This window comes from Schistocerca nitens, chromosome 4 (genome assembly GCF_023898315.1).
Source record: "Schistocerca nitens isolate TAMUIC-IGC-003100 chromosome 4, iqSchNite1.1, whole genome shotgun sequence".
NCBI classification, from domain to species: Eukaryota; Metazoa; Arthropoda; class Insecta; order Orthoptera; family Acrididae; genus Schistocerca; species Schistocerca nitens.
In genome coordinates, this window is record NC_064617.1 from 941,132,049 (window position 1) to 941,157,609 (window position 25,561).

Below are 25,561 nucleotides of genomic sequence, written 5' to 3' on the forward strand. Positions count from 1 at the left end.
TCTACATACAATTTTAAAAACTGATTGTGGACTGCCAAATCTCGTAATCGTGCATTGCGTATGTCATTCTTTACAGCTAGCAGTAAGTCACGCTTCAGAAAACGCTATACGGTAAGTTAGATCGTATAAAGGTGGTGGAAATCGAAATCAATTCAAAGAATTGTGCACTATTCCATGTCGTGTCATTTCCCTATTCAAATGCAGAGATAAAACGAAGTTCAGTGCTATGAATATAGTCTAATCAAAACTTAGCAATCGCCTTTGTCTTACTTCACTGTACTGTATTTTGATGATCAAAAGCACCTTGAAAAGATTGAATAAAAATGTTTTGACTAAGAGTTATTAACAATTGTACTAAGACTTACTGGAACCAACATATCACGCACTTGGGAGTAAAGATGATAGTGATGCACAGCCATCAACTTCAGATATGGGACTCTGTCTTTAATGCGTCTAGTTTACAATTCCAACTGAAAAGGAAGCATGGCTGCATTTATCAGGGTACGTAAATTCTCAGAGCAATCGACGTTGGAGCTCCGAAAATCCTCATCTATCATATCAAGCTGCTCTTCGTGATGTGAAAACTTGAGTGTGGTGTGCAGTTAGTGCAAGACGAATTATTGAACCAATCCTTTCCCACGAAACATTACGTTCTGTGTACAATTACTGCAGTCTCTCTCTCTCTCTCTCTCTCTCTCTCTCTCTCTCTCTCTCTCTCTCTCTTTTTCCCGAGAACTAACACCAAACGAAAAGATTCATGGTTATTTAATGCAGGTCAGTGCAAGACCACCCATCGCCAATGCTTCTATGACAGCAATACGAAGTGTTTTTGATGATAGGGTAGTTGGACTGGCCTCCTCGTTCTCCAGATCTATTCGTGAGTTTTTTATCTTTGGGGTATGTTAAAACAAGGTGTATGCAACCAATTCCCACACACTCGAAGAGTTGGAAGACTTGGTTTCTGCTAATCATTTCCCAGATTTCGGCAACCAAGTTCGACGAGTGTTTGCTAATGTGTTCAGGATATGTCAGCCTGCTCTTACTACAGAGGGACATCATTTTGAGCACCTACTATAGTTAAAGGTAAGCTTAAGTTGATCAGACGGCAACAATGTGCTTAACTCGGGAGAAGCGCGCGCCAGTCTCGGATCTACGATATTTCCGAACCGGGGCAAAAACTTGATAGCGCCTCCCCCGTCTCGAGCGGTTGAGACAGGACGTCAAAAATTAAAAAAAGATCGGTTTTTCAAAAATATGTTCATTTTGTAGCGCACATCTTTCTGAAGAGTTTCATATGTAAAACATGTATCTTTCTTTCTTTCGCTTACGCCATAGTCCCGCAGCTATCGCAGGGTCGGCGTGGTTACAACGGATTTGGAAATGTTAATGTTAGGGATGGCCGGATGCCCTTCCTGCCGCCACCCAGTACACCCAAAGCTGGTGTGGTTTCTCTATTTGTTTACGCCTGTTTAGCCACTATCTGCTAGATAAAACGAAATAGGCCTTTTTAATATTGCAGCAATTGTAACACACGCCAAATAAGCGAGACTGTTTCAGCACAAATTATCATTTTTATTTACATCATTTACTTAAGTAGAATGACAGAACATAATTCACAAAGTACTAATATCAAATGCGTATTGGCCTACTACAAGCAACAAGTTTTATGTCAGGAAATAGTGTCACATTTCATTCATGCACTCCATTTTCTCAAGCGTGAGATCGAAAAGTAGCAGTACGAAATTTTTATATAAATTTGGAATAGTCATATTCTTCCATATAACTTTTGTGATGTCTTCGTTTCTTCTACTACCTCGTTCTCACAAACAATCTTGTCATCACTAATTCTGTAACTGTTCCCGCAGTTGTCAAAACTTATTCACCGCTTAACTTAACTAACCCTGCTAGAATTACAGGTTCAGTTACTCCGCGTTTATTCTCGGGTTAGGCGCTATTACGTGTTCGTACAATGCGTTTTCCGCGCTATTCCGAGAACAGAACTTGAAGCGGTTGCTAACCAGGAGGTGTTACAACTGATAGAGTAGCGTTCTGGCAAAAATTTTCTGTCAAAATTTCATTTTCCTGGAGTCACGGAGAAGATAATGTGTAATCTTTCTTACTTGTCATTCCTATTAGTCATATATTTCCGCTCTGATAGTCGGAATCCATGGATTTCACAAACAGTTACAACAACGCTGATCATTCGCACACCCAATCAACCACTTAAACAGCGATTGGCATTCACCCGTTCGGCTCAGTTCGTATAACCGTGTCCCCATTTGTCTACGGGAAAGTTTATTATTTCTAGATGCAACCTGGATTACCCTGGCGGAGACATCACGTACATTATGCATGCATTCAAAAATCAAACTATGCTTCATTGAGAAATCAACTTAGAATGTGTTCAACAATGTTCAGAAATCAGCTGGAATGCGTTTTAAAATCATTTTAATAATCGATAGACCAATGTGCGCTGAACGCAAAGGCACTTCGTGCAACAAGGTATTTTTCTTCATGAATACAAATTTGGCGCTCTCCAGAAATTGCCGCCCGGGGCAGAAACCCCGGTTTACCCCACCGTAGACCCCCCCCCCCCACCCCACACACACACACGACTACCGGCAGAAGAGTGTAGGGCGCGGCGGCGGCCGGTAACCATGGCGCGCGACCAACAGACCCCTCCCGGGCGTCTTTCGTGAGACACAGTCTGTAGAAGCTGTTTTTTCTGAATTATGTGAAGCACCACGAACTTTGGGCATCTTTACAGAGATAGGGAAATATGCCATTTCTAAACTCTTGTGTGAGAAGGGTGATAGGAGAGATGTCAATAACTACCAACCCGTTTCACATCTGACATCATTTTCCAAAATGTTTGAGACGATGGTGTACTGTAGAATGATATCCTACTTGAGCAACAATAATAATATAAGTAAAACAGTTTGAAATTAAAATGAGTTGAGTTGCTTAACTGAAAATATGATTTACACGTTTTACAAGCATTAAATAATAAAATAGCACCCACTAGTAGTTTCTGTGCTGTATCAAAGTCATTTGAAAGTGTGAATCGCAATATCCTACTACATAAACTGAGGGTTTATGAAATTGATGTTATAGCCGACCAGTGGAATCTAACAAAAAACGTGGCAAGCTATACTTAATGATTGAACAAGTGTAAGTAGAGGAGATTCTTCTGACTGGGAAGAAATCACTTGTAGGGCTCCCCAAGCCAGTGTTAGATCAGCTATTGTTTTTCAAATATCCAAACGACCTTCTCTCTAATGTACAAGTAGAATTAGTTCTTTTTTTAGGTGACACTTATATTCTAATCTGTCAGAACATACGCCAAACAACAGAAGAAATTGAAATGGGAAATAATGTTCTTAGAACAACTAGTGAGGTCCCCACACCCTCACCATCCCACCCGAAAAGAGAAACAAAGAAACACACAAGCAAGCACACATCATGCACACATGACCACCAGATATGCAATCCTTGCTCCATGCATCACATCCCCTGAAATTGAGTCCTTGCTCTCCAGCACCTGGAGGAGCATACCAGACACCACCTCCATAAGATATCCTGCCTGCTATCATCCTGTTGTCACCTTGGGACGCCACTATCCAACCCCTATTCTGTCATAGCACCTAAACCCTGCCTAGCTGACCTTTTCAACTTGCCACATCCCCCAAAACCCCCTACCAACACTTCACAAAACATTCTCGTAACACTGTAGCTAATCTTTCCATCAAAACCCTCAGGTCCACAGAAGTTTCAGTCCTATCTAAAGGCCTCATCTGTAGCCTTATACTGAAATTTAACAATGCTGGATGTGTCAAAGATCACCTTCTTGTCACAATCCCTGCCATGGAAGCACTTCTTTGCTGCCCTTCCCATCAACCAAAACCAACCTAATTCCAACACTGAACCCTGCTTCTCCCTGTTTGTATCTCCAGCCAACCGTGATCCTACACTCTTCCACCTAACTGCCTGCTGGCCATCTTCCAGAGATTCCTTACCTCCAGCTTAGCCTCACCATCCTTCCCCAGGTCCCTTCCTCAAAATACCAGTCTTTCAACAAAAGAAAGAATAGCCATACATAAATTCAAAACAAGTGCTGATCTAACCACCCTACCTACAGGCAAAGGCTCCACAACTGTTGTTATTAATCACAGCGACAGCCTGGCAGAAGGCCTCTGCCAATTATCTCCACCTGTAAACTCTGCCAGAGTGACCCACCCCAGAAGTCCAACACAACCTTCAATCCCTACTTAAAGCCTTAGGCCCTTTCCAGAACCTTTCCCCTGAATCTATTTCCCTCCTCAATCCTATGACATCCCACACACCCACCTTCTACATGCTCCCAAAAATCAACAAACCCCAACAATCCTGGATGCCTCATTGTGGCTGGTTATTGTGCCCCCACTGAAAGAATTTCAGCCCTCATTGACCAACACCTCCAACCAGTTGCCCATAATCTAGCCTCCCACATCATCGACTGTTCACCATTCACACATTCCCTACTCATCACTGTTGACGTCACCTCCCAATACATCAACATCCCTCGTGTCCCTGGTGGTGCCACTATTGAACACTACCTTTCCCAACATCCTTCATACTCCAAACCCACTACCTCATTCATCATACATCTTATTAACTCTATCGTACTCCACAACTACTTCTCCTTTGAAGGGAGGGTATACAAACAATTCTGCAGCACAGCCATGGGCACACGTATGGCACCCTCCTGTGCCAACATGTGAATGGGCCAACTAGAGGAGCCCTCCCCAGCCTCACAAAATGCCAAGCCCTGAGTCTGGTTTAGGTTCATTGATGATATCTTCATGATCTGAACCCAGAGCCAAGACAACCCTTCTTCATTCCTTCACAACCTCAACACCTCTCTCTGCTTCACCAGGTCCTCCTCAACCCAATGTGGCACCTTCCTAGATGTTGACCTTCTCCTCTCTGATGACTCCATCTGCACTCCTGTGCACTTCTTTGGACCCACCAACCACTAACAGTACCTGCATTTCGACAGCTGTCATCCCTTTCATATCAAAAAATCCTTCCCACACAGCCTGGCCACCCTTCAGTGGCATATTTGCAGTGCCAAGAACTCCCTTGCTCAGTACGCTGAGGGTCTCTTGCCTTCACAGACAGGCACTATCCCACAGAACTAGCCTGCAAAATGATCTCCTATGCCTTTTCCTCTAACAACGCCAATCCTTCGACCACCTACAAGAACTGTCCACAAAGAAGTGCCCCCTTTGTCACCCAATGTTACCCTGGGCTGGAACAAGTAAACATTATCTTTCAGCAGGGTTTTGATTACCTGTCATCATGCCCTGAAATGAGGGTCATCCTACCCAAGTTCCTTCCCACTCCTCCTAAAGTGGGATTCTATTGCCCACCCAACCTCCACAAATCCTAGTCCATCCCTATGCTACTCCCGATCCCAACCCCTTGCCAGAAGGGTCATATCCATGTGAAAATCCCAGGTGCAAGACCTGCACAGTCCAACCACCCACTCACAATTTCCTATTCCAATCCCGTGATAGGTTTATCCTGCACCATCAGGGGCTGGGCCACCTGTGAAAGCACCCATGTCATTTACCAGCTCTGCTGCAACCATTGCACAGCTTTTTATATTGGTATGACTACCAACCAGCTGTCCACCATGATGAATGGCCACCACCAAACTGTGGCCAAGAGCAGAATAAACCACACTGTGGTATAACATGCAGCTGACCATAACATGCTTTATTTCAATGGCTGCTTCACTACCTGGGCCATCTGGGTACTTCCATGCATCACCAGCTTTCCTGACTGTGCACTTGGAAGTTATTCTTAAAACATTCTCTCTGCTCCCGTAATTATCTTGGCCTCAACCTACAGTAATATACTGTCCCAACAGTTTCCAACCCCCGGTCCTATCAATTCTTCCCCATTCTCATCTCCCAGCCTCTTTGTTTGCCACCCTCTGCCAATGCACCCAACCATCTTTATCCACTCCTCTCCTTTTTACTCCACCTCCTTGTTCCACAACCTCAAGAAGCTGTGGCTGTTGTCATTCTAATCCCTGCATACTCTGCCAGACAGCATTCCTCTGCCTCCCCACCGATACACTCTCTCTTTCCCTTCCCGCCCCCTCCAGATTGCTGCTACCATCCCGTGTGATAGTTTCGTTCTGGCATGAGAGTTGGCAGTCACGTTTGGGTGAGGTGTGCTTGTTTGTGTGTGTGAATGATGTGTGTTTCTCTTTTTCTGATGAAGGCTGTGGCCGAAATCTTTGTGTATGTGTCTTTTAATTGCACCTGTCTGCAACTTAACATGCCTTCCTTATTGTAAGAAGCAATCTATCTTTTCCTCCATTGTTGATATTCCTGCGCAGAGTTTCCATTGTTTGATTTTTCAATTTCTAAAACAACTTATTTCAGCCACATTTGCATTTCACGTCATTGCAAATCTTGATGCGAGACAAATGAATAAGTTAACATATTTTGCTTATTTTCATTCAGTTATGTATGGAATAATGTTCTGGGGTAATTCATCTTTAAGAAAGTAAATTTTCGTCACTGTAAAATGTGCTGTAAGAATAACACGTGTTCACTCACGATCATCTTGTAGACATCTGATTAAGTTGTTATGCATTTTGACTGCTACTTCACAGTATATTTATTCTCTGGTGAAATATGTTTGAAATAACCCACTACAGTTCAGAAGGAACAAAGATATATGTAATAAAACTCCCAGAAAAGAAAACATATAGTATTCCACACTAAGGTTGTCCTTAGCACAAAAAGAGGTGTGCAGTGCTGCTACCAAAAATTTTGATTGTTTACTGAATGATAGAAAATGTCTGACAGTCTGCAAAACTAAATTTTAAAACAAACAAAAAGTTTGTGTTTGACAGCTTCGATTCCGTAGTAGAATTTCTACTTATGCAATATGTAAAAAATGGTGGGTACGAATTACTATTCAACATGTATGATAATTAAAAAAATACTTATATATTCTCAGCATGAAGCCATATTTACATATGAATGTGTAATATGTATGTAAAATGACTCATTCCACGTCATTACGATTAATCATACGAATGATCTATAGAACATAAACGAACTAACTAGTAACAATTTAATGTGATGGACTATTAAATCACGACGAGAAAGAAATATTTTCTGAATAATAGTATAGTTAATCACTTATAGACTGCAGAAGCCAGGTATTTGGGCATGACTATCTGAAGCACACCTTTAAAATGTCACACATAATCAACACAGTGTTACTCCACAAGTGAATATAACAGCTCCAACTAAGCAATAATTTAAAGGCCATGATGTCAGATTCCATGTCATATCCATTCTCCTGAATGTTCTAGTCATAAAGTACTATTGAAGGGTCAATGTAGAGTTTGAAAGGAATGGGGTAAGTATGTGAATGCACATAGTACAGTTGGAAACACACTGCCGATTAAGTACAGATATTTGATTTTGAGTCACCTATAAACAACATAGTACATACTCAGTAAAAGAGTTGAACAATTCCATATCAGTTAATGAAAGGCTACTCCACTTGCTGGTATGTACTTTATTTCGGGTCCACGACTGGCTTCGGCCTTCACATCCAAAAATTATGCTGTTGTGAAACAACATTAAAATTTTCCACTCCGCTTGAAATTGGTGTGGATGGAAACCCGAACCCAGTTGTGGACTTGGATAAAGTACAAGTATATATTTAGCAATTAGAGTGGCCTTTCATTAATTGACTTTACAGTTGTCAAAAAACAGCAGTCTCTGAACGTGAATAAACTAATAATTACATGTCACCTGTTTTGTGACTTCCTTACTTTTACATTATAACAAATCATGTCAATGTTTAATACCATGACACACTATCCTGAACCTTTTGCATTGTACAGGTTAATCTTAAGACAATTGTGCAACATTCAGATATTTGTCACTGCCACTGTGAACAAAAAGATTAATATCAAGACGTGGTCTATTCCAAATGGTATTCAACATGTAACTCTGTGAATATAAGCATTGCCATAATATTTGTCATTAGCATTCTGGTGATACGAAATTTTGTAATACATCATCATTTTGTTTTACTTCAGTTAATGGAATTATTTTACGCTTGATGATGCAGCAACTATGTTTCCTGGAGGATACTGAATGACTTTGAGATGCATCTGCAGAATTATGTCCTTAATTCTGTTTTTTTCCCCAAAGTGAGATTCATTGCCTAATTAAACTTGTGGGAATAATGTAAATGCGTAGTGTGAGAACAGGAGTAGCATAAGGACATGCTGTCTGACCATTAACATGCTGTAAACTTGTTGTGGACATTTTAATTGGATTTTAAATATAACAAAGTAGATAAATTGCATGCAAGTGATGAAACTACAATCATTTGATGTTCTGGATAGGAACTAAATACATTATAATCCAGTGAATATTATCACAACGTTATTTAAGGCAAAGCTCCTATTTAATCTTTAACATATAGTGTTAACATTTATTCATTTACTTTTATGTGAGTTCTCTTAATTATGCTGTTTCAGTTTCACACAATGAATATCACTGAAAAATGGAAAACATTCTAAGCATATCATTTAATCTTCGTCGCTGTTGGAATAATTTTTTAAATTGGCAGCATTGTTCCAAGAAGCCTAAAAAATTGTTTCGTGTCGCTGTTTTGAGTTCAAAGCTGTAATTTACACAGTTCATTTAAAAATAATGCTATGAAGTGTGCTATGAAGTGGCATTAAACCAGAAATCACATGTAGCTCTATGTTCAAAGCTCTTAGAATTCTAACAAACAATGGACCAGTAGTTAAGGACAGTTATTTCTTTCCACTTGATATTTTAATTCTTCTCCAGAAAGTACTGGTCCCATTGCCACGAGAAAAAATATACGCTATTATATCTGATTTGGAATAACAAAATTAATCACTGTGAGCTGTTTGCAGGACACATAGCACTGCAACAACTAATCGGGAATGAGCTCGGTCAAATGTTCTGTTCTTTATACCATTGCCATATTTAACTGATCACTCGATGCCAGTCACCTAATTTGTTGCAGATCACAATACGGCCAATAAAATAAGTGTTGTGATTGTTTTCATTTTGTACTTTGTTTCTCTGCACTAAATGTTTAACACTTCCAAACATCTATAGTTAACATTGAAAGTGTACAGAAAAGTATACTCGATACTGCACATTAATGAGAAGTATGTAATGGATGTACTGTAAAGAATGACACAACTGTTGGTGCTGTGGCTGTAGTATCTATGTGGATGTTGGTGAACCATCAGTGTTTCCTTATTGCATGCTAAACTGTATTCAATTGTCAATTGCTTTCTTGTGCTGATCTATGTGTAATAGCTGTGACACAATGTATGGTAAGCCTTTTGAGCAGAATGCGGCCTTCCTCATTGCAATCTTTGTAAATTTATCAGACCTTGGCTAAAAATATTTCTCTGTTCTCGCACTGATTATTCTTTTCCAGTACGTGCATTCAGAACTGTTTATGTATTCTACCAATGCAGGAAAAAGCAGCATATTTTAAAACATTAACCAGACTAGTTTATTGTTCCCTTTGTCACCAATTTTGAACTATTCAGCAATAAAGAAATAAGTTTGACGCGTATAAATTGGTGGAACAATGAGTTCAGCTTATGGTTAGAAATACACTCATTTCTGGTCCTGTTCTCAAAAATCAGAATAACTTCAAAGCTTCAAGTACTTTCATGTCCAATCCATGTATGTAATGTTACATAATTTTATGTGCTGTTGTGTAGATATGTTAGAGTAAATGTTGTAAATTTCTGTACAAGAAAAATAATCTCGCAAAAATGTAACTCATAGTAACAAACTTACATTTAGTGTCCATATGTTAATTCAACAGGAACCTATTGCGATTTTTTAAAAGCATCTTTCATACCGAGCGAGGTGGTGCAATGGTTTGCACATTGGATTCGCATTCAGTAGGACGACAGTTCAAACTCATGTCCAGCCATCCTGTTTTAGTTTTTCTGTGGTTTCCCTAAATTGCTTCAGGCAAATGCTGGGATGGTTCCTTTGAAAGGGCATGGCTGACTTCCTTCCCCATGCTCTCCTAATCTGATGGGACCAGTGATCTTGTTGTTGGGTCCTCTCCCACAAATATATCAGCCAACCAACATCTTTGATCTGATTAAACAAACTAATAGGAAAATCAAGGGAATGTTAAGCAGTTCATGTAATGAATAAATGATTGACATAGAATTTAATGTACAGTATAACATTCATTTAATTTCAGGATAAAACAATGAGTGCCTAAGTTCCTTGTTAAGTTTTTAGTTTAGAGAATTTGTTTCACAGTAGTATGATCATCGTTAAAAATCGTGACATCTGAAGAATGAACACAAAAATAATAACAGTAATGTAGACAGATACAGCATACACAGTGGGCCCCGAAAGGGGAATGGTAAGAGCTGATAGGTAGTTGACCTCAGATTCAGCCATAATTCTTCACATACAAAGCAGTTCTTAAAGTTCTTCCATTAAATACTTTAGGAGTAAAGTAGACCACTGAGCGAAAAGCATAAGTGTTGAATAGTTGACAGGGACACACAAAAAGAAAACTTGTTAACTTTCAGAGTAAATTCTTTCTCTAGTTAGAGCATGTGCTCGCTGTCGCTCTCTCTCTCTCTCTCTCTCTCTCTCTCTCTCTCACACACACACACACACCACCACCACCACCACCCCCCACATGCCTAGCACATGCACCTGCCACTTCTCCCTCCGGTGCTCCTAATAAACAGACCATCCGCCTCCCTCTGAGCTGCTGGCTACCCATCCTTACCCGCCTCTGTCCCCCTCTACCCACCCCACCTCGCTGTAGTCCACCAGTCAAACTGCAATCCTTTCACTGTGTGTAGAGCTGGTATTGTGTGTGTGTGTGTGTGTGTGTGTGTGTGTGTGTGTTTCATACTGTACCTGGAGGAAGTATTTATTCCGAAAGCTAACAAGTTTTCTGTCCTTTTTGTGTGTCCTTGTCAACTACTCAGCACTTACTGCTTTTCAATGAGTGGTTATTTTTTGGCAGCAATACCCTATCGTAATTACTTCCTACATTAGTATTTCTATAATTAATTTGTGAAAACTGAGTAACTGTGAACTGAAATATGTATACTGGATTAACACTATGCTTTAAAAACAGAGAGAAAAGAGGAGCAGATCTAGAATGACTCACTTGAAGTAAGATTCATTTTATGGTCTTTCTGATCCTGACACGATAAATAAATGTAGTGATGCCACATACTTAAAACTTTTTTTCACCCATCGTTGTCGTGCTTGTTGAGTGATTTCATCTCAAATCATAAAGGTCTAGAGTGAATGTGTCACATCACTTTTTCAAGGTTTGCTGAAGGGGGGGGGGGGGGGGGGGAGAATGTTAAAGTTCCACATGATACCTCTCCAAAACTACAATATGTTGATTTTCTGATGATTTGTTAAAATACTACAGGCCTCTCGAAATGAGATACAGATTTGAATTTATTTTCAATAAATACTTCGTCCCAATATTATGAGCTTTTTTTTTTAAATAAACTATGAAAATTTGTAACTTTTTGTGAATTTCAAAATTAAGTTTTGAATATATGAATAGTCACAGGATGCTAACTGCCTTGAGAAATGATACAGTGGAGGACTGCTAACTGTCAGCTATGGCATTAATGCACGAAATTCTTAAACTGTCAAAATATTTGCACGTAAAGATGAAAGAATCTGAATTTTTTTGGTTATTTAGAAATTATTTTCTCCAAAACCCACATCCGTAATGTTCTAAAAATTTTATGGTACGTTAGTTGGTCATTGTACTTACGAAATATATAACGAGAGTGGGCAATACTTGTCTGTACAAAATGTGAGAAATTTCGTAGGTAAACCTAGGTCTGCCTAGCCCTACTCTCAAGGTCAGAAAAATCATGGACACTTAAATTGATCACTGATTTTAAGTAAATGTCGTGCAAAACTGGCATTTCTGAATCAAAATAATTGCTTAACAACGCTATACGTGAGTAAGAAAACAATTCTTTATTTTGTTCGAAAGCATTTTAAACAAAGATGAGATATAGACTATTTATACCCATTTTTCTTTTTATGGTGATAATCACAAATTATTATCATCTTCTGTCATGATTTTACATCTTCATGACTTTCTCTGAATTAAAATTGCATACAATGTAACAATCAACATTAAACTTTTGAAAAAAATTCATTTGTTTTTTTCATATGGTTCTCATTGAACTTGTATAGCCGAGCTGGATTTGCACACGGACAAGGCTGATACAACAAGAACAGTACTTAGGAAATGGGGACTGCACACTGATCTTTTGATGATGGACATTTGAAAGCATTAGCAGGACTATGAGGTGTCATAAAGGAGACAGTTATATCTTACAGTTCCTGACACATACATATTATTTGTTTCACCCACCACTGATTGTCATACACACAAGAAGTGGCTCACTACAGAGTCTTCTTATGTATACTGTGGTCTCTGCATTTCACCAACAGTAAAAGGCTGCATTTCATGGAGAACCGCTCTTGCAATGTATGTGCCACTCCGGGATACAACCCAGTAATGATTTGATTGAATTCCTACTGCAGGCTTCATAGCAGATCACTCTTCTCTCTTTTTTGAATGGAATTCCCTTAATGTACTTTCATTTAGAATTAAGAGTTTCATATTTGTTACTAATGTTGATTTGGTTTGTACAAATTTAGTAGCATCCCTTGTAGTAACAACAGCTTAATGCTGGAGATTAAATCTTGTTGCAAGATGTTTACAGTGACCACCACCCCCATCACATCCATTTTTCCCATGACCTGTTGCTGAAAATATCCATTTTTTGTCTTAATTTATGTACTACATTGTCGACCAAGCTCATAAAGCTGAAAGCAGCTTTTAAAATGAGATGCTGCACCATCGGTCACATATACCTGAGAGTTTTCAATCTGATCCAATGCAGTCCACAACAATCAGTCTTTCCTTCTCATCCTGTACGGTAAGTCTCCCCCTGACCTGCAGTTCTGGGTGACTTTCTCGAAATCTACCCCTTTTCCTAGACTTCTCCAGTCCTTTTCCTTCACCCTTCTTCCTTCCTCTTCAACCCCTCTGCCTGAGGAAAGAGCCACTGGCTTAGAAAGTTTGCCAATCACAAAGTCTGTTATGTGTGTGTTCTACCGCTGCTTGGTGAGTAGATTTTTTTATCTATCCAGTTAAATAATTTTTACCTTTTTAGCATTTTTACGATTTTCACTGACAGAGATAACATCAGCCTAGTTAGGACTTCGCCTGCTGCAATCTTTGTCACCACTTAGGTAATATTTGAGAGCAACAGTAAGGGTATCATCTTGCAGTGGGTGCCCACAGTAAGAATCTGGGCATGCCCAAATACCTTTCTCATTCTTTGTTTTACACCCTTTTGAAATCAAATAATGTGAAGAAGTGGATATGCATTTCTGTATCTGATGCTTAGAGTAGCTACCTGGTATCAGTGTCGGTAACTGTACTTTCTCAATAGAGGCGGCTGCTGAGATAGCAGTATTTAGGTTTTGAAACCACACATCACATTTCATGCGCATATCAGTATCTTCAGGTTCTGCACCAACTACATCTACATCATACACTTCACAAAGTTTTGAAGATGTTGCTTGTGTAGAACTTGTTTCAATCTCTTCAACTTTTCTTTTTACATACTGTTTTCTCCTTGTGCTTCTTACCTTTCCTGGGAGTTTAAGGTGGGTTATTGTAGGGACCACAGCAGAAATGCTATCATTCAGTGCAGCAGCAACTTCATACTCAGGAATATAAACATCTGCACTGTTTTCTTCAGTTTCGCATTCAGGTGATGGTTGTCAATAAATTTCTTCTTGTAGTGAGCGTAGCAATTCCTGCACAGTGGATGTGATGCTAATACCATTAACCAAACAACATTTTCTGTAATTATCAAAAGGTTTTGGTTTGAGGTTTTTGAGTAAATAATTTTTAAAAACTAGTAAAAATGTAATTTTTTACATTTTTAGTAATAAATATTTTCATAATACAGATAACTGGAGCAGAGAAGATACTGTTTATAATTACATCAGTAGTATCTGGTAATATGACAGAAAAGATAGTGTTCTGTGACTTTCCAAATTAGAAGAAAAAAAAGTGCAAAAATCAACTTAAATTTCGTATTTTCATCTTAAATTTGAAAGTTAAAGGAAGCCCTTAAGTTTGTGGGTGTCAGCTAAGTTTTGATACACTGAGACAGAACTTTAAAGCAAATCATGTGCCAGGTCTCCAGTACTTTCGGTTTATTAGTCATAATTTTTTTTGTTCTCTACAGTTTTAAGAGTTATTTACAAAATATACATTTTTCAAAGGGCAGTACCATTTACAAAAATGAAGATAAAAGAAAATATGTTTCAACACTTATGATATAGAGGTCTAATATATATTCTTTCCAGAGAAATTCATGACCACAAGTTGATATGACCTGTATGATTTGAGATGAAATCAACCCATTGTTATGTTCCCTGTAACGACCTTGTTATCGATGTAAACCCTTTTCTTTCCCCCTCTTTCTCCATTTTCTGAAGACTCATTTTGATAAGGGTTCCCATTTTTTAACCAGTTAAGGTGAGTGCCAGTACGACAGGGTATACAAAAAAGGAATTATTTTTTAAAAGCTATATATTTTAAAATTGTTTACAAAACAGCCTTATTCCCTTCAAAATGCTCTCCATTACAACTAATACATTTGTGTACCAGTGCTTTCACTGTTTGAAACATTTTTTGTAGTCATCTTTAGAAATGGCTGACAGCTCCTCCCGCATTTTTTTTTCCTTGGCTCTTCAATGTTGTCTAATCGATGTCCTTTCGTGCCCCTATTCATTCTTGGAAATAAGAAAAATTCACATGGAGCCAGGTCAGTTGAGCAATATGCAATGGGCAGATGAACTGTACCATTTTTAGCCAAAAACTGTCTAACCGAGATGGCTGTATGTGCAGCTGCGTTGTCATGGTGGAAGAACCAGTCTCCACTCTACCAAATATCGGGTCTTGTTTGACTGAACCGAGATCCAAGATAACCCACTGATCTCTGACAGTTGTTCAATTGTCTGTTGACAGGCTGTGAGCAAAATCTCTCAACTTTTTTCAATATTTTCATTGATTTGGGCAGTTGAGGGATGTCTAGAAAAAGGTTTGCCATCAGTCGGCATGCCACAATTTTTAAATTGAGCAAACCTCTCGTACACTTGAGTTTTTCCCCTAGTGTCATCTTGGTAAGCTGTTTTCAACATTAGAACAGTTTGAGCAGTATTTTTACTGAGTAGAAAACAAAATTTCACAGTTGCATAGTGTTCATTTAAACTTTCCATCATAAAAAACGAAATGAGAACAAAACAGTCCGAGCAAAAGCCGTCACTGCAGATGAACAGAACAAGCCAGGCTGACAACACAGGTGGCACTGAACTAGCAATGAGCTGTGCTATAGACACCAAGATGCAGAAATGTATATTAACACAAGCCCTGGCAACAGCAGTGTTATTCTGTTTTTACCCTCTCATACTATCACTTTTATTACATGGTTTGAATACTTCTTTAAAGTTGACTTATGTTGCATTTGGAAGATTTAGAGACATCTGTTGCTGTATGTGGTGGCCATTAAAAACCTATGGTTACCACGATCGTATCAGGTATATTTTTAAACCCAGATATTCTATTTTTACCTCTTGACACCATTTTCTCTTTCACAAAAGTCTAACCTATCTTTCCTATATTTGCGAACCTTTCTATGTCTTCATCTATACTCTGCAAACTACCCTGAAGTGCATGGTAGAGGGTACTTCCCCTTGACCCAGTTATTAGGGTTTCTTCCCATTCCATTCATATATTGAATGCAGCAAGAATGATTTTGAATGCCTCTGTGTGTGCAGTAATTATTCTAACTTTTTCCTCACAATCCCTGAAGGGTGTTGTAATATATTCTTAGAATTATCATGTGAAGCCAGTTGTTGAAACTTTGTTAGTAGACTATCTCAGTATAGTTTACATTTAACTTCAAGAGTTGGCCAGTTCAGTTTCTTCAGTGTCTCTGTGAAGCATCAAATAAAAATGTCACAGTCTGTGCTGTCCTTCTCTGTATGTATTCAATATCCCCCGTTAGTCCTGTCTAGTACAGGTCCCACACACTTGAGCAATATTCTGGAGTGTGTCATACAAGTGACTTGTAAGCATTCTCCTTTGTAGACTGATTTCACTTCCTCACAATTATATCAATAAACCGAAGTCTACCACCTGCTTTATCCGTGACTGAACCTGTATGATGATTCCATTTAATGTCCCTACAAAGTATTACACCCAGGTGTTTGTCTGAGTCGGCCGATTAGAACTGTGACTCATTGGTATTGTTGTCATATGGTGCTACCCCACCAGGGGGCTCGCCACTCTTTGGCAGGTTCATGCTTAGCTACCATGGATCCCCAGCCTTTGCAGCATTTTTGCCCTTCTGTGCTGCATGGCTATCCTCTTGCTGTCCTTTTTCCCCTCCCTTGGGAAACATGTCTGCGGTATTATTTGGAAGAGTGAACAGTCTCACTTTTGTTTTTCACTCCCTTTTCTTTTCTTTGTTTTCCTTCTCCTCTCGTTTCTCTGCTTCGGCATTTGAGGATTCTCTTTTTTTCTTCTTTCTCCCTGTGTGCTCCTGAAGACCGGCCCATGCGCCTGACCTATAACGGGTGAATGGATAATGTGTAATTCCCAGCCCCGGGTCGACGGGTAGGGTTCGCACGTACCCCCTGGTACCGGCCAGGCCCAGGGAGGGGTGAATGCCTGAGCTGTAACCTTCCCAAATTGCCGACTGGTCCCTCTGTCAGGTGTTCGGGAGGTGTGATCTGAGGTGTGAACAGTCACCTAAGGCATGTGCGCCCCCTTGTGAAGGGGGCCGCCAGTTGGAAGGAGCATGCCATCGGAGACACTGGTAATCAGGGGGGGATTTCCTCACTATGAGTCAATCATTTTCCCAGTCATGAGGCTAATTATTCAAAGACCCTTCCAGCTGCACCACAGTTCCTCGTGGTCTCATGTACTGAAGACATACAGTCCTTCGCCACAGTAAATCCATTTATTATTCAGAAAGGTGTAGATGCAATTGCTGGCCTTGTGAAATCCTGCTCTCATTTATGGAATGACACTTTGCTTTTGGAGACCGCTTCTGATTCTCAAGCACAACAACTGCTTGCTGCCTTGCTTCTCCACAGTTACCCTGTTTATGTCAAGGCCCATAGAACTTTAAATTCTTCCCGTTTTGTAATTTAGACCAGGCTGCTGAAAGGTCTAACTGAGGCCGAAATCCAATCTTACCTCTGTGTCATTGCTGTCCATCGTGTAATGAAAAAGGTACGATTCCTCGTTAGTGCCCACCCACACTCTCTTTTCACCTTTGACAGAGTGGTCCTTCTGTCCAAGCTCAAAGCAGGCTATGAAATTATCATCATGTGATCATGCATTCCGAACCTGATGCGCTGCAACCAGTGTCATCATTTCAACCACACTAGAAAGTCTTATCAACACCCAGCCACATGTGTCACCTATGGTAGGGATGCACACGAGAGCAATTGTCCACTTCCTTCTCCCCACTGTATCAACTGCAATGGTGGCCATGCCACCTCCTCTTGGGATTGTCCAGTGTATCTTGATGAGTGAGCTGTTCAAGACATCCGGGTAAAGGAAAAGGTGCCTTATCCAGTCGCTCACAAGTTACTGGCAAGTCACAAACCCTGCGTTCTCCCGTCTGGTACCTATAATTCTGTTCTTGTTACCCTTCGCTCCATGAAGGACATGGCCACACAGACATGCGACCTCCAATTCGACTCCGAGGTTGTGAAATCGCCCAGTGTCAAAGTAGCATCGCCATCCCCCTGTCCGGCTGTGCAACAAGCCGTCAAACTCTCGCCTCATGGGGTGAAGCCACCAGCTACACAACCACTAGGCCACAAAGGACAGAAGGAGTACTCCCGTGAAGACTTCCTCTATCCCTTCAGCCACACAACACCTGAGGCTTCACCTAACCGGAAAGGCTCGAAGAAGTCCACCAAAGGCAAATGGTCTTCTCCTTTGCCACCTTGAAGATCCTCTTCGATGGTATTGCCACGTGGTACCTTAGCCCAGCCGGCTTCCATGTCACCAGTGCGCACCAACAACTCTTTTGGACTCCACAGACCGACCGCACAAGCAAGCTGTGGACCCCATGGAGCAGGATCCTCCTGCTTTGGTGTCCTGTAGTAGTGCCTCTTCACCAGCTCTCTCTCTGCAGCCGCTGAGGTGACACCCCTACACCTCTTCATCATCATGATTCTCCCCCAGTGCTCCAATGGAATGTTTGCGGCCTTCGGTCCCACAAAGAGGATTTACAGCTGCTTTTAGCATTGCAGCGTCCCTTTATACTCTGCCTTCAGGAAACGAAATAGCACCCTCACAACTGCTTTGAGCTTTCACATTTCTTACCGTTTCGTTATGACTTCTGCCTGAGGTTGGCATTTCATCTCATGAGGGTGTCATGCTGCTCATACTGGATGACATTCATAGTCAATCCCACCCCCTGACTACCAATCTTCAAGCTATTGCAGTTCATCTTTTCCTCCCCCTCCCCCGCCCCCCGCCCCTGACTTTTTCCCTCTGTACCATAAATGTCCCTCCGTCATTCGCTGTCACCAGGTCAGACTTCCTTCAACTTATTGGGCAGCTATCTCCCCCCTTTTTGTTGCTTGGTGATTTTAATGCGCATCTTCCCCTTTGGGGTTTTTCCAGGACCCGTCAGATAGGTGCCCTATTGGCTGACCACCTTAACCAACTTAACCTCTTCTGCCTTGACACTGGAGCACCCACTTTCCTTGCCAACTCCTCACACACATATTCCCATTGGGACCTTTCCTTGTGCACTGCCCAGCTTGCCCCTCGTCTTGAGTGGTCCGTTCTTTCTGACGCCTACTCGAGCGATCATTTCCCGGGTGCTATTCGTTTGCCGACTCCTACCCCATCCTTGTACACGCTGACTGGCAGCTTTACTTCTCCTTGGCGACCTTTGAAGAATGATATTTCCCCAGTTGTGCTGACTGCTGCAGAATGTTCCATCTCCATTACTTCCTCTTTACCACATCATGTCCCAGTCTCTTGGTGGACTGTGAGGCATGCCGTGACACAATTCGTGCATGGAGACTTGCTATCCGTATTTTAACGGCCACCCTATGCAGGCAAACTGCATTCATTATAAACAGATATGTGTAAAGTGTCGTCGCGTTCTTCGGGATAGCAAAAGAACCAGCTAGATTTCATTCACTAGTTCTTTTAACAGTTCCACACCTTCCTCTGTCATGTGGGCCTACCTCCGACGGCTCTCTGGAACCAAGATCCATTCCCCAATTTCCAGCATGACAGTAGCTGACGATGTCATTGTGGACCCTATTGCTATCTCCAACAGCTTGGGCCGCCATTTTGCGGAAATATTGAGCTCTTCCCACTATCGCCCTGCCTTCCTCCATCGGAAATGAGTGGAGGAGGCTCGGGCGATACCCTTCTCATCTCCGAATCACGAGTGCTACAATGCTGCCTTTACTATGAGGGAGCTAGATCATGCTCTCAGTTCATCCCGATCCTCTGCCCCAGGGCCAGGCACCATCCACATTCAGATGTTGCAGCACCTGTCTCTTGCGGGCAAGCACTTTCTGCGTAACACATACAACTGCATCTGGGCAGAGGGCACATTTCCTGGACACTGGCAGGAAGCCACCATCATACCCATACCTAAGCCTGGTAAGGACAAAAACTTTCCTTCTGGCTACCTTCCCATCTGTGTTACCAGCTGCTTTTGCAAGGAGATGGAACATATGATTCATGCCTGGCTGGTGTGGTGGCTCGAGTCTCGCCATTTACTAACAAATGCACAGTGTGGATTTCGAGTGCGGCGTTGATCATCTCGTTACTTTGTCCACCCATGTCATGAATGGTTTTCTGCAGAAATCCCATACTGTGACCATGTTTTTCGATTTGGAGAAGGCCTACGACACCTGCTGGAAAACTGGTATCCTCCATACTCTTTATATGTGGGGCTTCTGTGGGTGCCTGCCCTGTTTTCTTCAGGCATTTTTACAAGACTGAGTTTTCAAGGTGGGTGTGGGTTCTGCCTTGTCAGACACCTTTATCGAGGAAAATGGTGTGCCTCAGGGTTCTGTCCTGAGTGTTGTCCTCTTTGCTGTCGCCATAAACCTTATAATGGCTTGTCTCCTGCTGGGCATCTCCGGCTCTCTTTTTGTTGACGATTTGGCCATCAATTGCAGTTCTCCATGGACATGTCTCACTGAGCGACATCTTCAGTGCTGTCTTGATCATCTTTACTCCTGGAGCATCGACAATGGCTTTTGCTTTTCCACTGACAAAACCATCTGTATGAATTTCTGGTGATGCAGATGGTTTCTCCCACCATCTCTCCATCTTGGGCCCGTTGCCCTTCCATTTCTTGAAACTACGAAATTCCTGGGGGCTCATGCTCAATAGGAAACACTCTTGGTCCACAGCTGTGATACATTTATAGAAATTGAAGATAGAAGAGGGAGAAAGGAAAGGTAAGGGGAGCAACTAATGATATCAGCTGCATTTCGAGTTTATGCAGAATTAGCGGTAATGAGTGAAAATATGTGTCTGACTTGGACTCGAACCTGGCATCTCCTGCGTACTAGGCAGTTGCATTACCACTGAATCACCGGGACATAGTATTGTTTATCACAGTAGCACACACTGTCTCAGTACACTCCCTGCCCAACCCCTGTTCCCACCTAGTGCCAACTATCCACAGTCCCCATCCTTGTCCTCCATGCTCGCTAATTTTAGATTCCTACTGGAGGTTGAATGAAAGAACAGACACCATGCACTCATATATAACTGATCCACTTCAATGGGTAATGAATCCACAACCTTCAGTGCGGATGCACATTTAAGTTCAACCTCCAATGTGAATCTAAAATTAACAAGTATGGACATTGACCTTGTGGCTAGGTGGAGCTAGTGGGAATGTGGGTCAGCTGGGGAGCAGGCCAAGATAATCTGTGCAATTGCCATAAACACTTTGTCTGGGTGGCACAGTGGTTAATGCAGCTGCCTAGCAAACAGGAGATCCTGGGTTCAAATTCTGGTCCGACACATATTTTCACTTGTTGCCGCTGATTATGCATAAAGTCCTGATTCAGCTGATACCATTAGTTCCTTTCCTTCCCTTTTGTTTCCTTCCCTTCCACCTTCAATTTAGATAAAACCTACATATGTGTTACTTATTAGTAAATTTCCTGGAAATTCATTCGAATGATATAGACATCTTGTTATCCATTATAAACATTAGAAGTAACTAGGAATAACTGACACTTCCGTCAATTATGATTTGAATGATGATCATTGTGCTAATTAAAGTCAAGAACAAAAATGCAATACCTTCCAAGCCCAAAGAAAACATTGACATTTACAGCTTTCAGGCTGTAATTTTTTTGATCAAACAAAGGGGAGAGAAAGTGCTTGAAGTTAAGCAGTGTGGAAAGCCAGTTTCATTTCAAAAAATCTTAACGTAAATTGTATAAATGGAAGAAAGATTTACACAACATTGAAATACGTGCCAAAATGAAACTTGCAAAAGCGTGAGAAAAAAAACTATTAAAAAAAATTTAATACTACTCGTGAGAGCCAGGGCACCATTACCGGGGGTGATCTACAAGGTGGTGCCCTCTGGTTACAAAGTTTTGGGAGATTGTATGGAAAAGGAAGTTGCAAAATCACTAAGTTTACTTAAAGCAAACATGTAGGGACATTGTTAGTAGATAATACTGTAGAGCTGTAGCTGATGTGAAGACAAAGCTTCTTGTAATTCCTTAAAATTCTGTGGCTAAAGGCAGTCAGTCAAGCTTCCTGCAAGATCTACATTTAAATCGCAATTTATCATTTCAGAAGAAAAAGTCTTAGTCGCTTGTGCACTTGATGAATTCTATGACCTAATGACAGCAATATCCATTCCGGATAATTGCATCCATAATCCTGGATGATTTAGTATGTACAAATAAGTATCAGTTTTTTAATAACGTGTTTGATTTCTTTTATCCTCTGTTTCATTGTTTTCCTGCATTGTTTCATTTTTGTCACTAATGTGTACAATTTTTAACTTTTAAGGATTCTATGGGAGGCCATGGACAACAGAGCAACGAAAAGATCTCTTCCAAAAGTAAGTACTGTCCAAAGCTTTATATGAGAGGATGCATTAGTGAGAAATGTGGATCAAGGTAGGGCAAGATTCAGGTTGCAGTGCATAAACATGAAAACATTGGTTTTATTCTTACCATATCTTCATTAATCCTTTATGTATGCTTCGTCAGATGCCACAAGCGATCTCTCTGTCCATTCAAAGTCTGATAACCTTATGCCTTTTCTCCCATTTCCTCATCTTAAGGTAAAGGTAGCTCTAGTACTGAAAGCTGAAGCTTCAGTACTGTCTGTAATCCTCTCTGTAAAGCAATGACATTAAAATCATCTGTGTAAAAAAACAGTGGAAAATTCAGGAGGGAATACAACAATATTATGGAAAGGAAAGTTGCTGCTCACCATATAGTGTAGATGCTGAGTTGCAGATAGGTACAACAAAAAGACTGTCAGAAATAAACAAAGCTTTCAGCCATTAAGGCATTCGTCAACAATCGATGTACACACACACACACACACACACACACACAAAAGGGCATTTGACAGGGCTCCTGACTGCGAAGGAAATCCCATTGATAGCAATGGCAAACGACTTCGAGGTCAAAAAGCACACAAACCAAATGGTTTCAGTGCAAGAAGGACCCCCGTATCACCATCTCCAGTAGGATTAAGCTGTTAAAGGTGGAATGGTAGCACATGAAACTGCACTGGGGGCGGCTCAGGTGACCTCGGGATTTGAGTTGCCATACGAGGCGGTGGTTGATCATGCATTCACGAGGCTTACCCACGTAACTGGTATGGCTACACTCTGGTAACTCGTAGAGGTGCTATGGTCCTTCCCTGGTTTCCATAATGGAACTAATATTGCCTCCTTCCAAATCATGGTATACTGTCCATCAGATCAAATTTGACTTTTAATTGTGCTCATCGAAGTTTTAATCAACAATTGTTCACTGTGGGGGAAAATATTTTACATTTTCAGAAAACTGTGAGCTTTTTGGCTTTATTATTTGACTCAAAATTAACTTGGCTCCCACACCTGAAAGACCTACAAACAAGGGCTTCCAGTCATTGAATATTTTGAAATCCCTTAATGGAAAAGCATGGGGAGGGGACAGGTCCAGCCTTCTGCAGTTTTGTAGGACGTTAGTTGATCATGTTTCGATTATAGTAGCATGGTCTACGGATCAGCCTGTATTTCCTACTCAAGATGTTAGACACTGTCCACCATGAGGGCATTCGAATATCAACTGAATCATTTTGTACCAAACCAGTTCTGAGTCTGTGTACAGAGGCTAGTGAACCACCACTCAGGATTCAGCAGCGTACCCTTTGACTCGACAGGCACTGCAAATCTCGGTGTCACCTCAGTCATTGGCATTTAGTGCAGTGGTCCGACCCAACTTTGAATGGGGTGACCCATCCATTCGAGATATTTGCTGCTGACTGTCTCTTGGACTTGGATCTATCAGAATTCTAAATACACAGCCAGGAATGGAATGCATTGCCGCCTTGGTGTCTTCAAAGGCCCAAAGTGATTTTAAGATTGACGCAGTACAAGAAAGCGTTTACTCCAGATTATGTTTTTACAAATTTGGTTTCTACCATTTTACACTACTGGCCATTAAAATTGCTACACCAAGAAGAAATGCAGATGATAAATGGCTATTCATTGGACAAATATATTATACTAGAACTGACATGTGATTACATTTTCACGCAATTTGGGTGCATAGATCCTGAGGAATCAGTACCCAGAATAACCACCTCAGGCCGTAATAACAACCTTGATACGCCTGGGCATTGAGTCAAACAGAGCTTGGATGGCGTGTACAGGTACAGCTGCCCATGCAGCTTCAACACAATACCACAGTTCATCAAGAGTAGTGAGTGGCGCATTGCGACGAGCCAGTTGCTCGGCCACCATTGACCAGACGTTTTCAATTGGTGAGAGATCTGGAGAATGTGCTGGCCAGGGCAGCAGTCGAACATTTTCTGTATCCAGAAAGGCCCGTCGTGCATTATCCTGCTGAAATATAGGGTTTTGCAGGGATCTACATCTACATCTATACTCCGCGAGCCACCTTACGGTGTGTGGCGGAGGGTACTTATTGTACCACTATCTGATCCCCCCTTCCCTGTTCCATTCACGAATTGTGCGTGGGAAGAACGACTGCTTGTAAGTCTCCGTATTTGCTCTAATTTCTCGGATCTTTTCGTTGTGATCATTACGCGAGATATATGTGGGCGGTAGTAATATGTTGCCCATCTCTTCCCGGAATGTGCTCTCTCGTAATTTCGATAATAAACCTCTCCGTATTGCGTAACGCCTTTCTTGAAGTGTCCGCCACTGGAGCTTGTTCAGCATCTCCGTAACGCTCTCGCGCTGACTAAATGTCCCCATGACGAATCGCGCTGCTTTTCGCTGGATCATGTCTATCTCTTCTATTAATCCAACCTGGTAAGGGTCCCATACTGATGAGCAATACTCAAGAATCGGACGAACAAGCGTTTTGTAAGCTACTTCTTTCGTCGGTGAGTCACATTTTCTTAGAATTCTTCCTATGAATCTCAACCTGGCGCCTGCTTTTCCCACTATTTGTTTTATGTGATCATTCCACTTCAGATCGCTCCGGATAGTAACTCCTAAGTATTTTACGGTCGTTACCGCTTCCAATGATTTACCACCTATGGCATAATCGTACTGGAATGGATTTCTGCCCCTATGTATGCGCATTATATTACATTTATCTACGTTTAGGGAAAGCTGCCAGCTGTCGCACCATTCATTAATCCTCTGCAGGTCTTCCTGGAGTACGTACGAGTCTTCTGATGTTGCTACTTTCTTGTAGACAACCGTGTCATCTGCAAATAGCCTCACGGAGCTACCGATGTTGTCAACTAAGTCATTTATGTATATTGTAAACAATAAAGGTCCTATCACGCTTCCTTGCGGTACTCCCGAAATTACCTCTACATCTGCAGATTTTGAACCGTTAAGAATGACATGTTGTGTTCTTTCTTCTAGGAAATCCTGAATCCAATCACAAACCTGGTCCGATATTCCGTAAGCACGTATTTTTTTCACTAAACGTAAGTGCGGAACCGTATCAAATGCCTTCCTGAAGTCCAGGAATACGGCATCAATCTGCTCGCCAGTGTCTACGGCACTGTGAATTTCTTGGGCAAATAGGGCGAGCTGGGTTTCACATGAAGGTTAGAGCCACGGGTCATAACACGTCTGAAAAGTAACATCCACTGTTCAAAGTGCCGTCAATGCGAACAAGAG

General features: G+C 41.3%; 1 protein-coding gene across 2 annotated transcripts in view; it reads left to right on the forward strand.

Moving 5' to 3' along the window:
* The window catches only part of LOC126253578 (protein O-GlcNAcase), a 150,194-nt gene that overhangs the window by 17,057 nt on the left and 107,576 nt on the right, over window positions 1-25,561 (forward strand). For both annotated transcript variants that reach the window (XM_049955003.1, XM_049955004.1), the window contains exon 2: window positions 22,246-22,297. In XM_049955003.1, coding sequence (XP_049810960.1) covers window positions 22,246-22,297 — 52 coding nt within the window. The remainder of the gene's footprint in view (window positions 1-22,245; window positions 22,298-25,561) is intronic.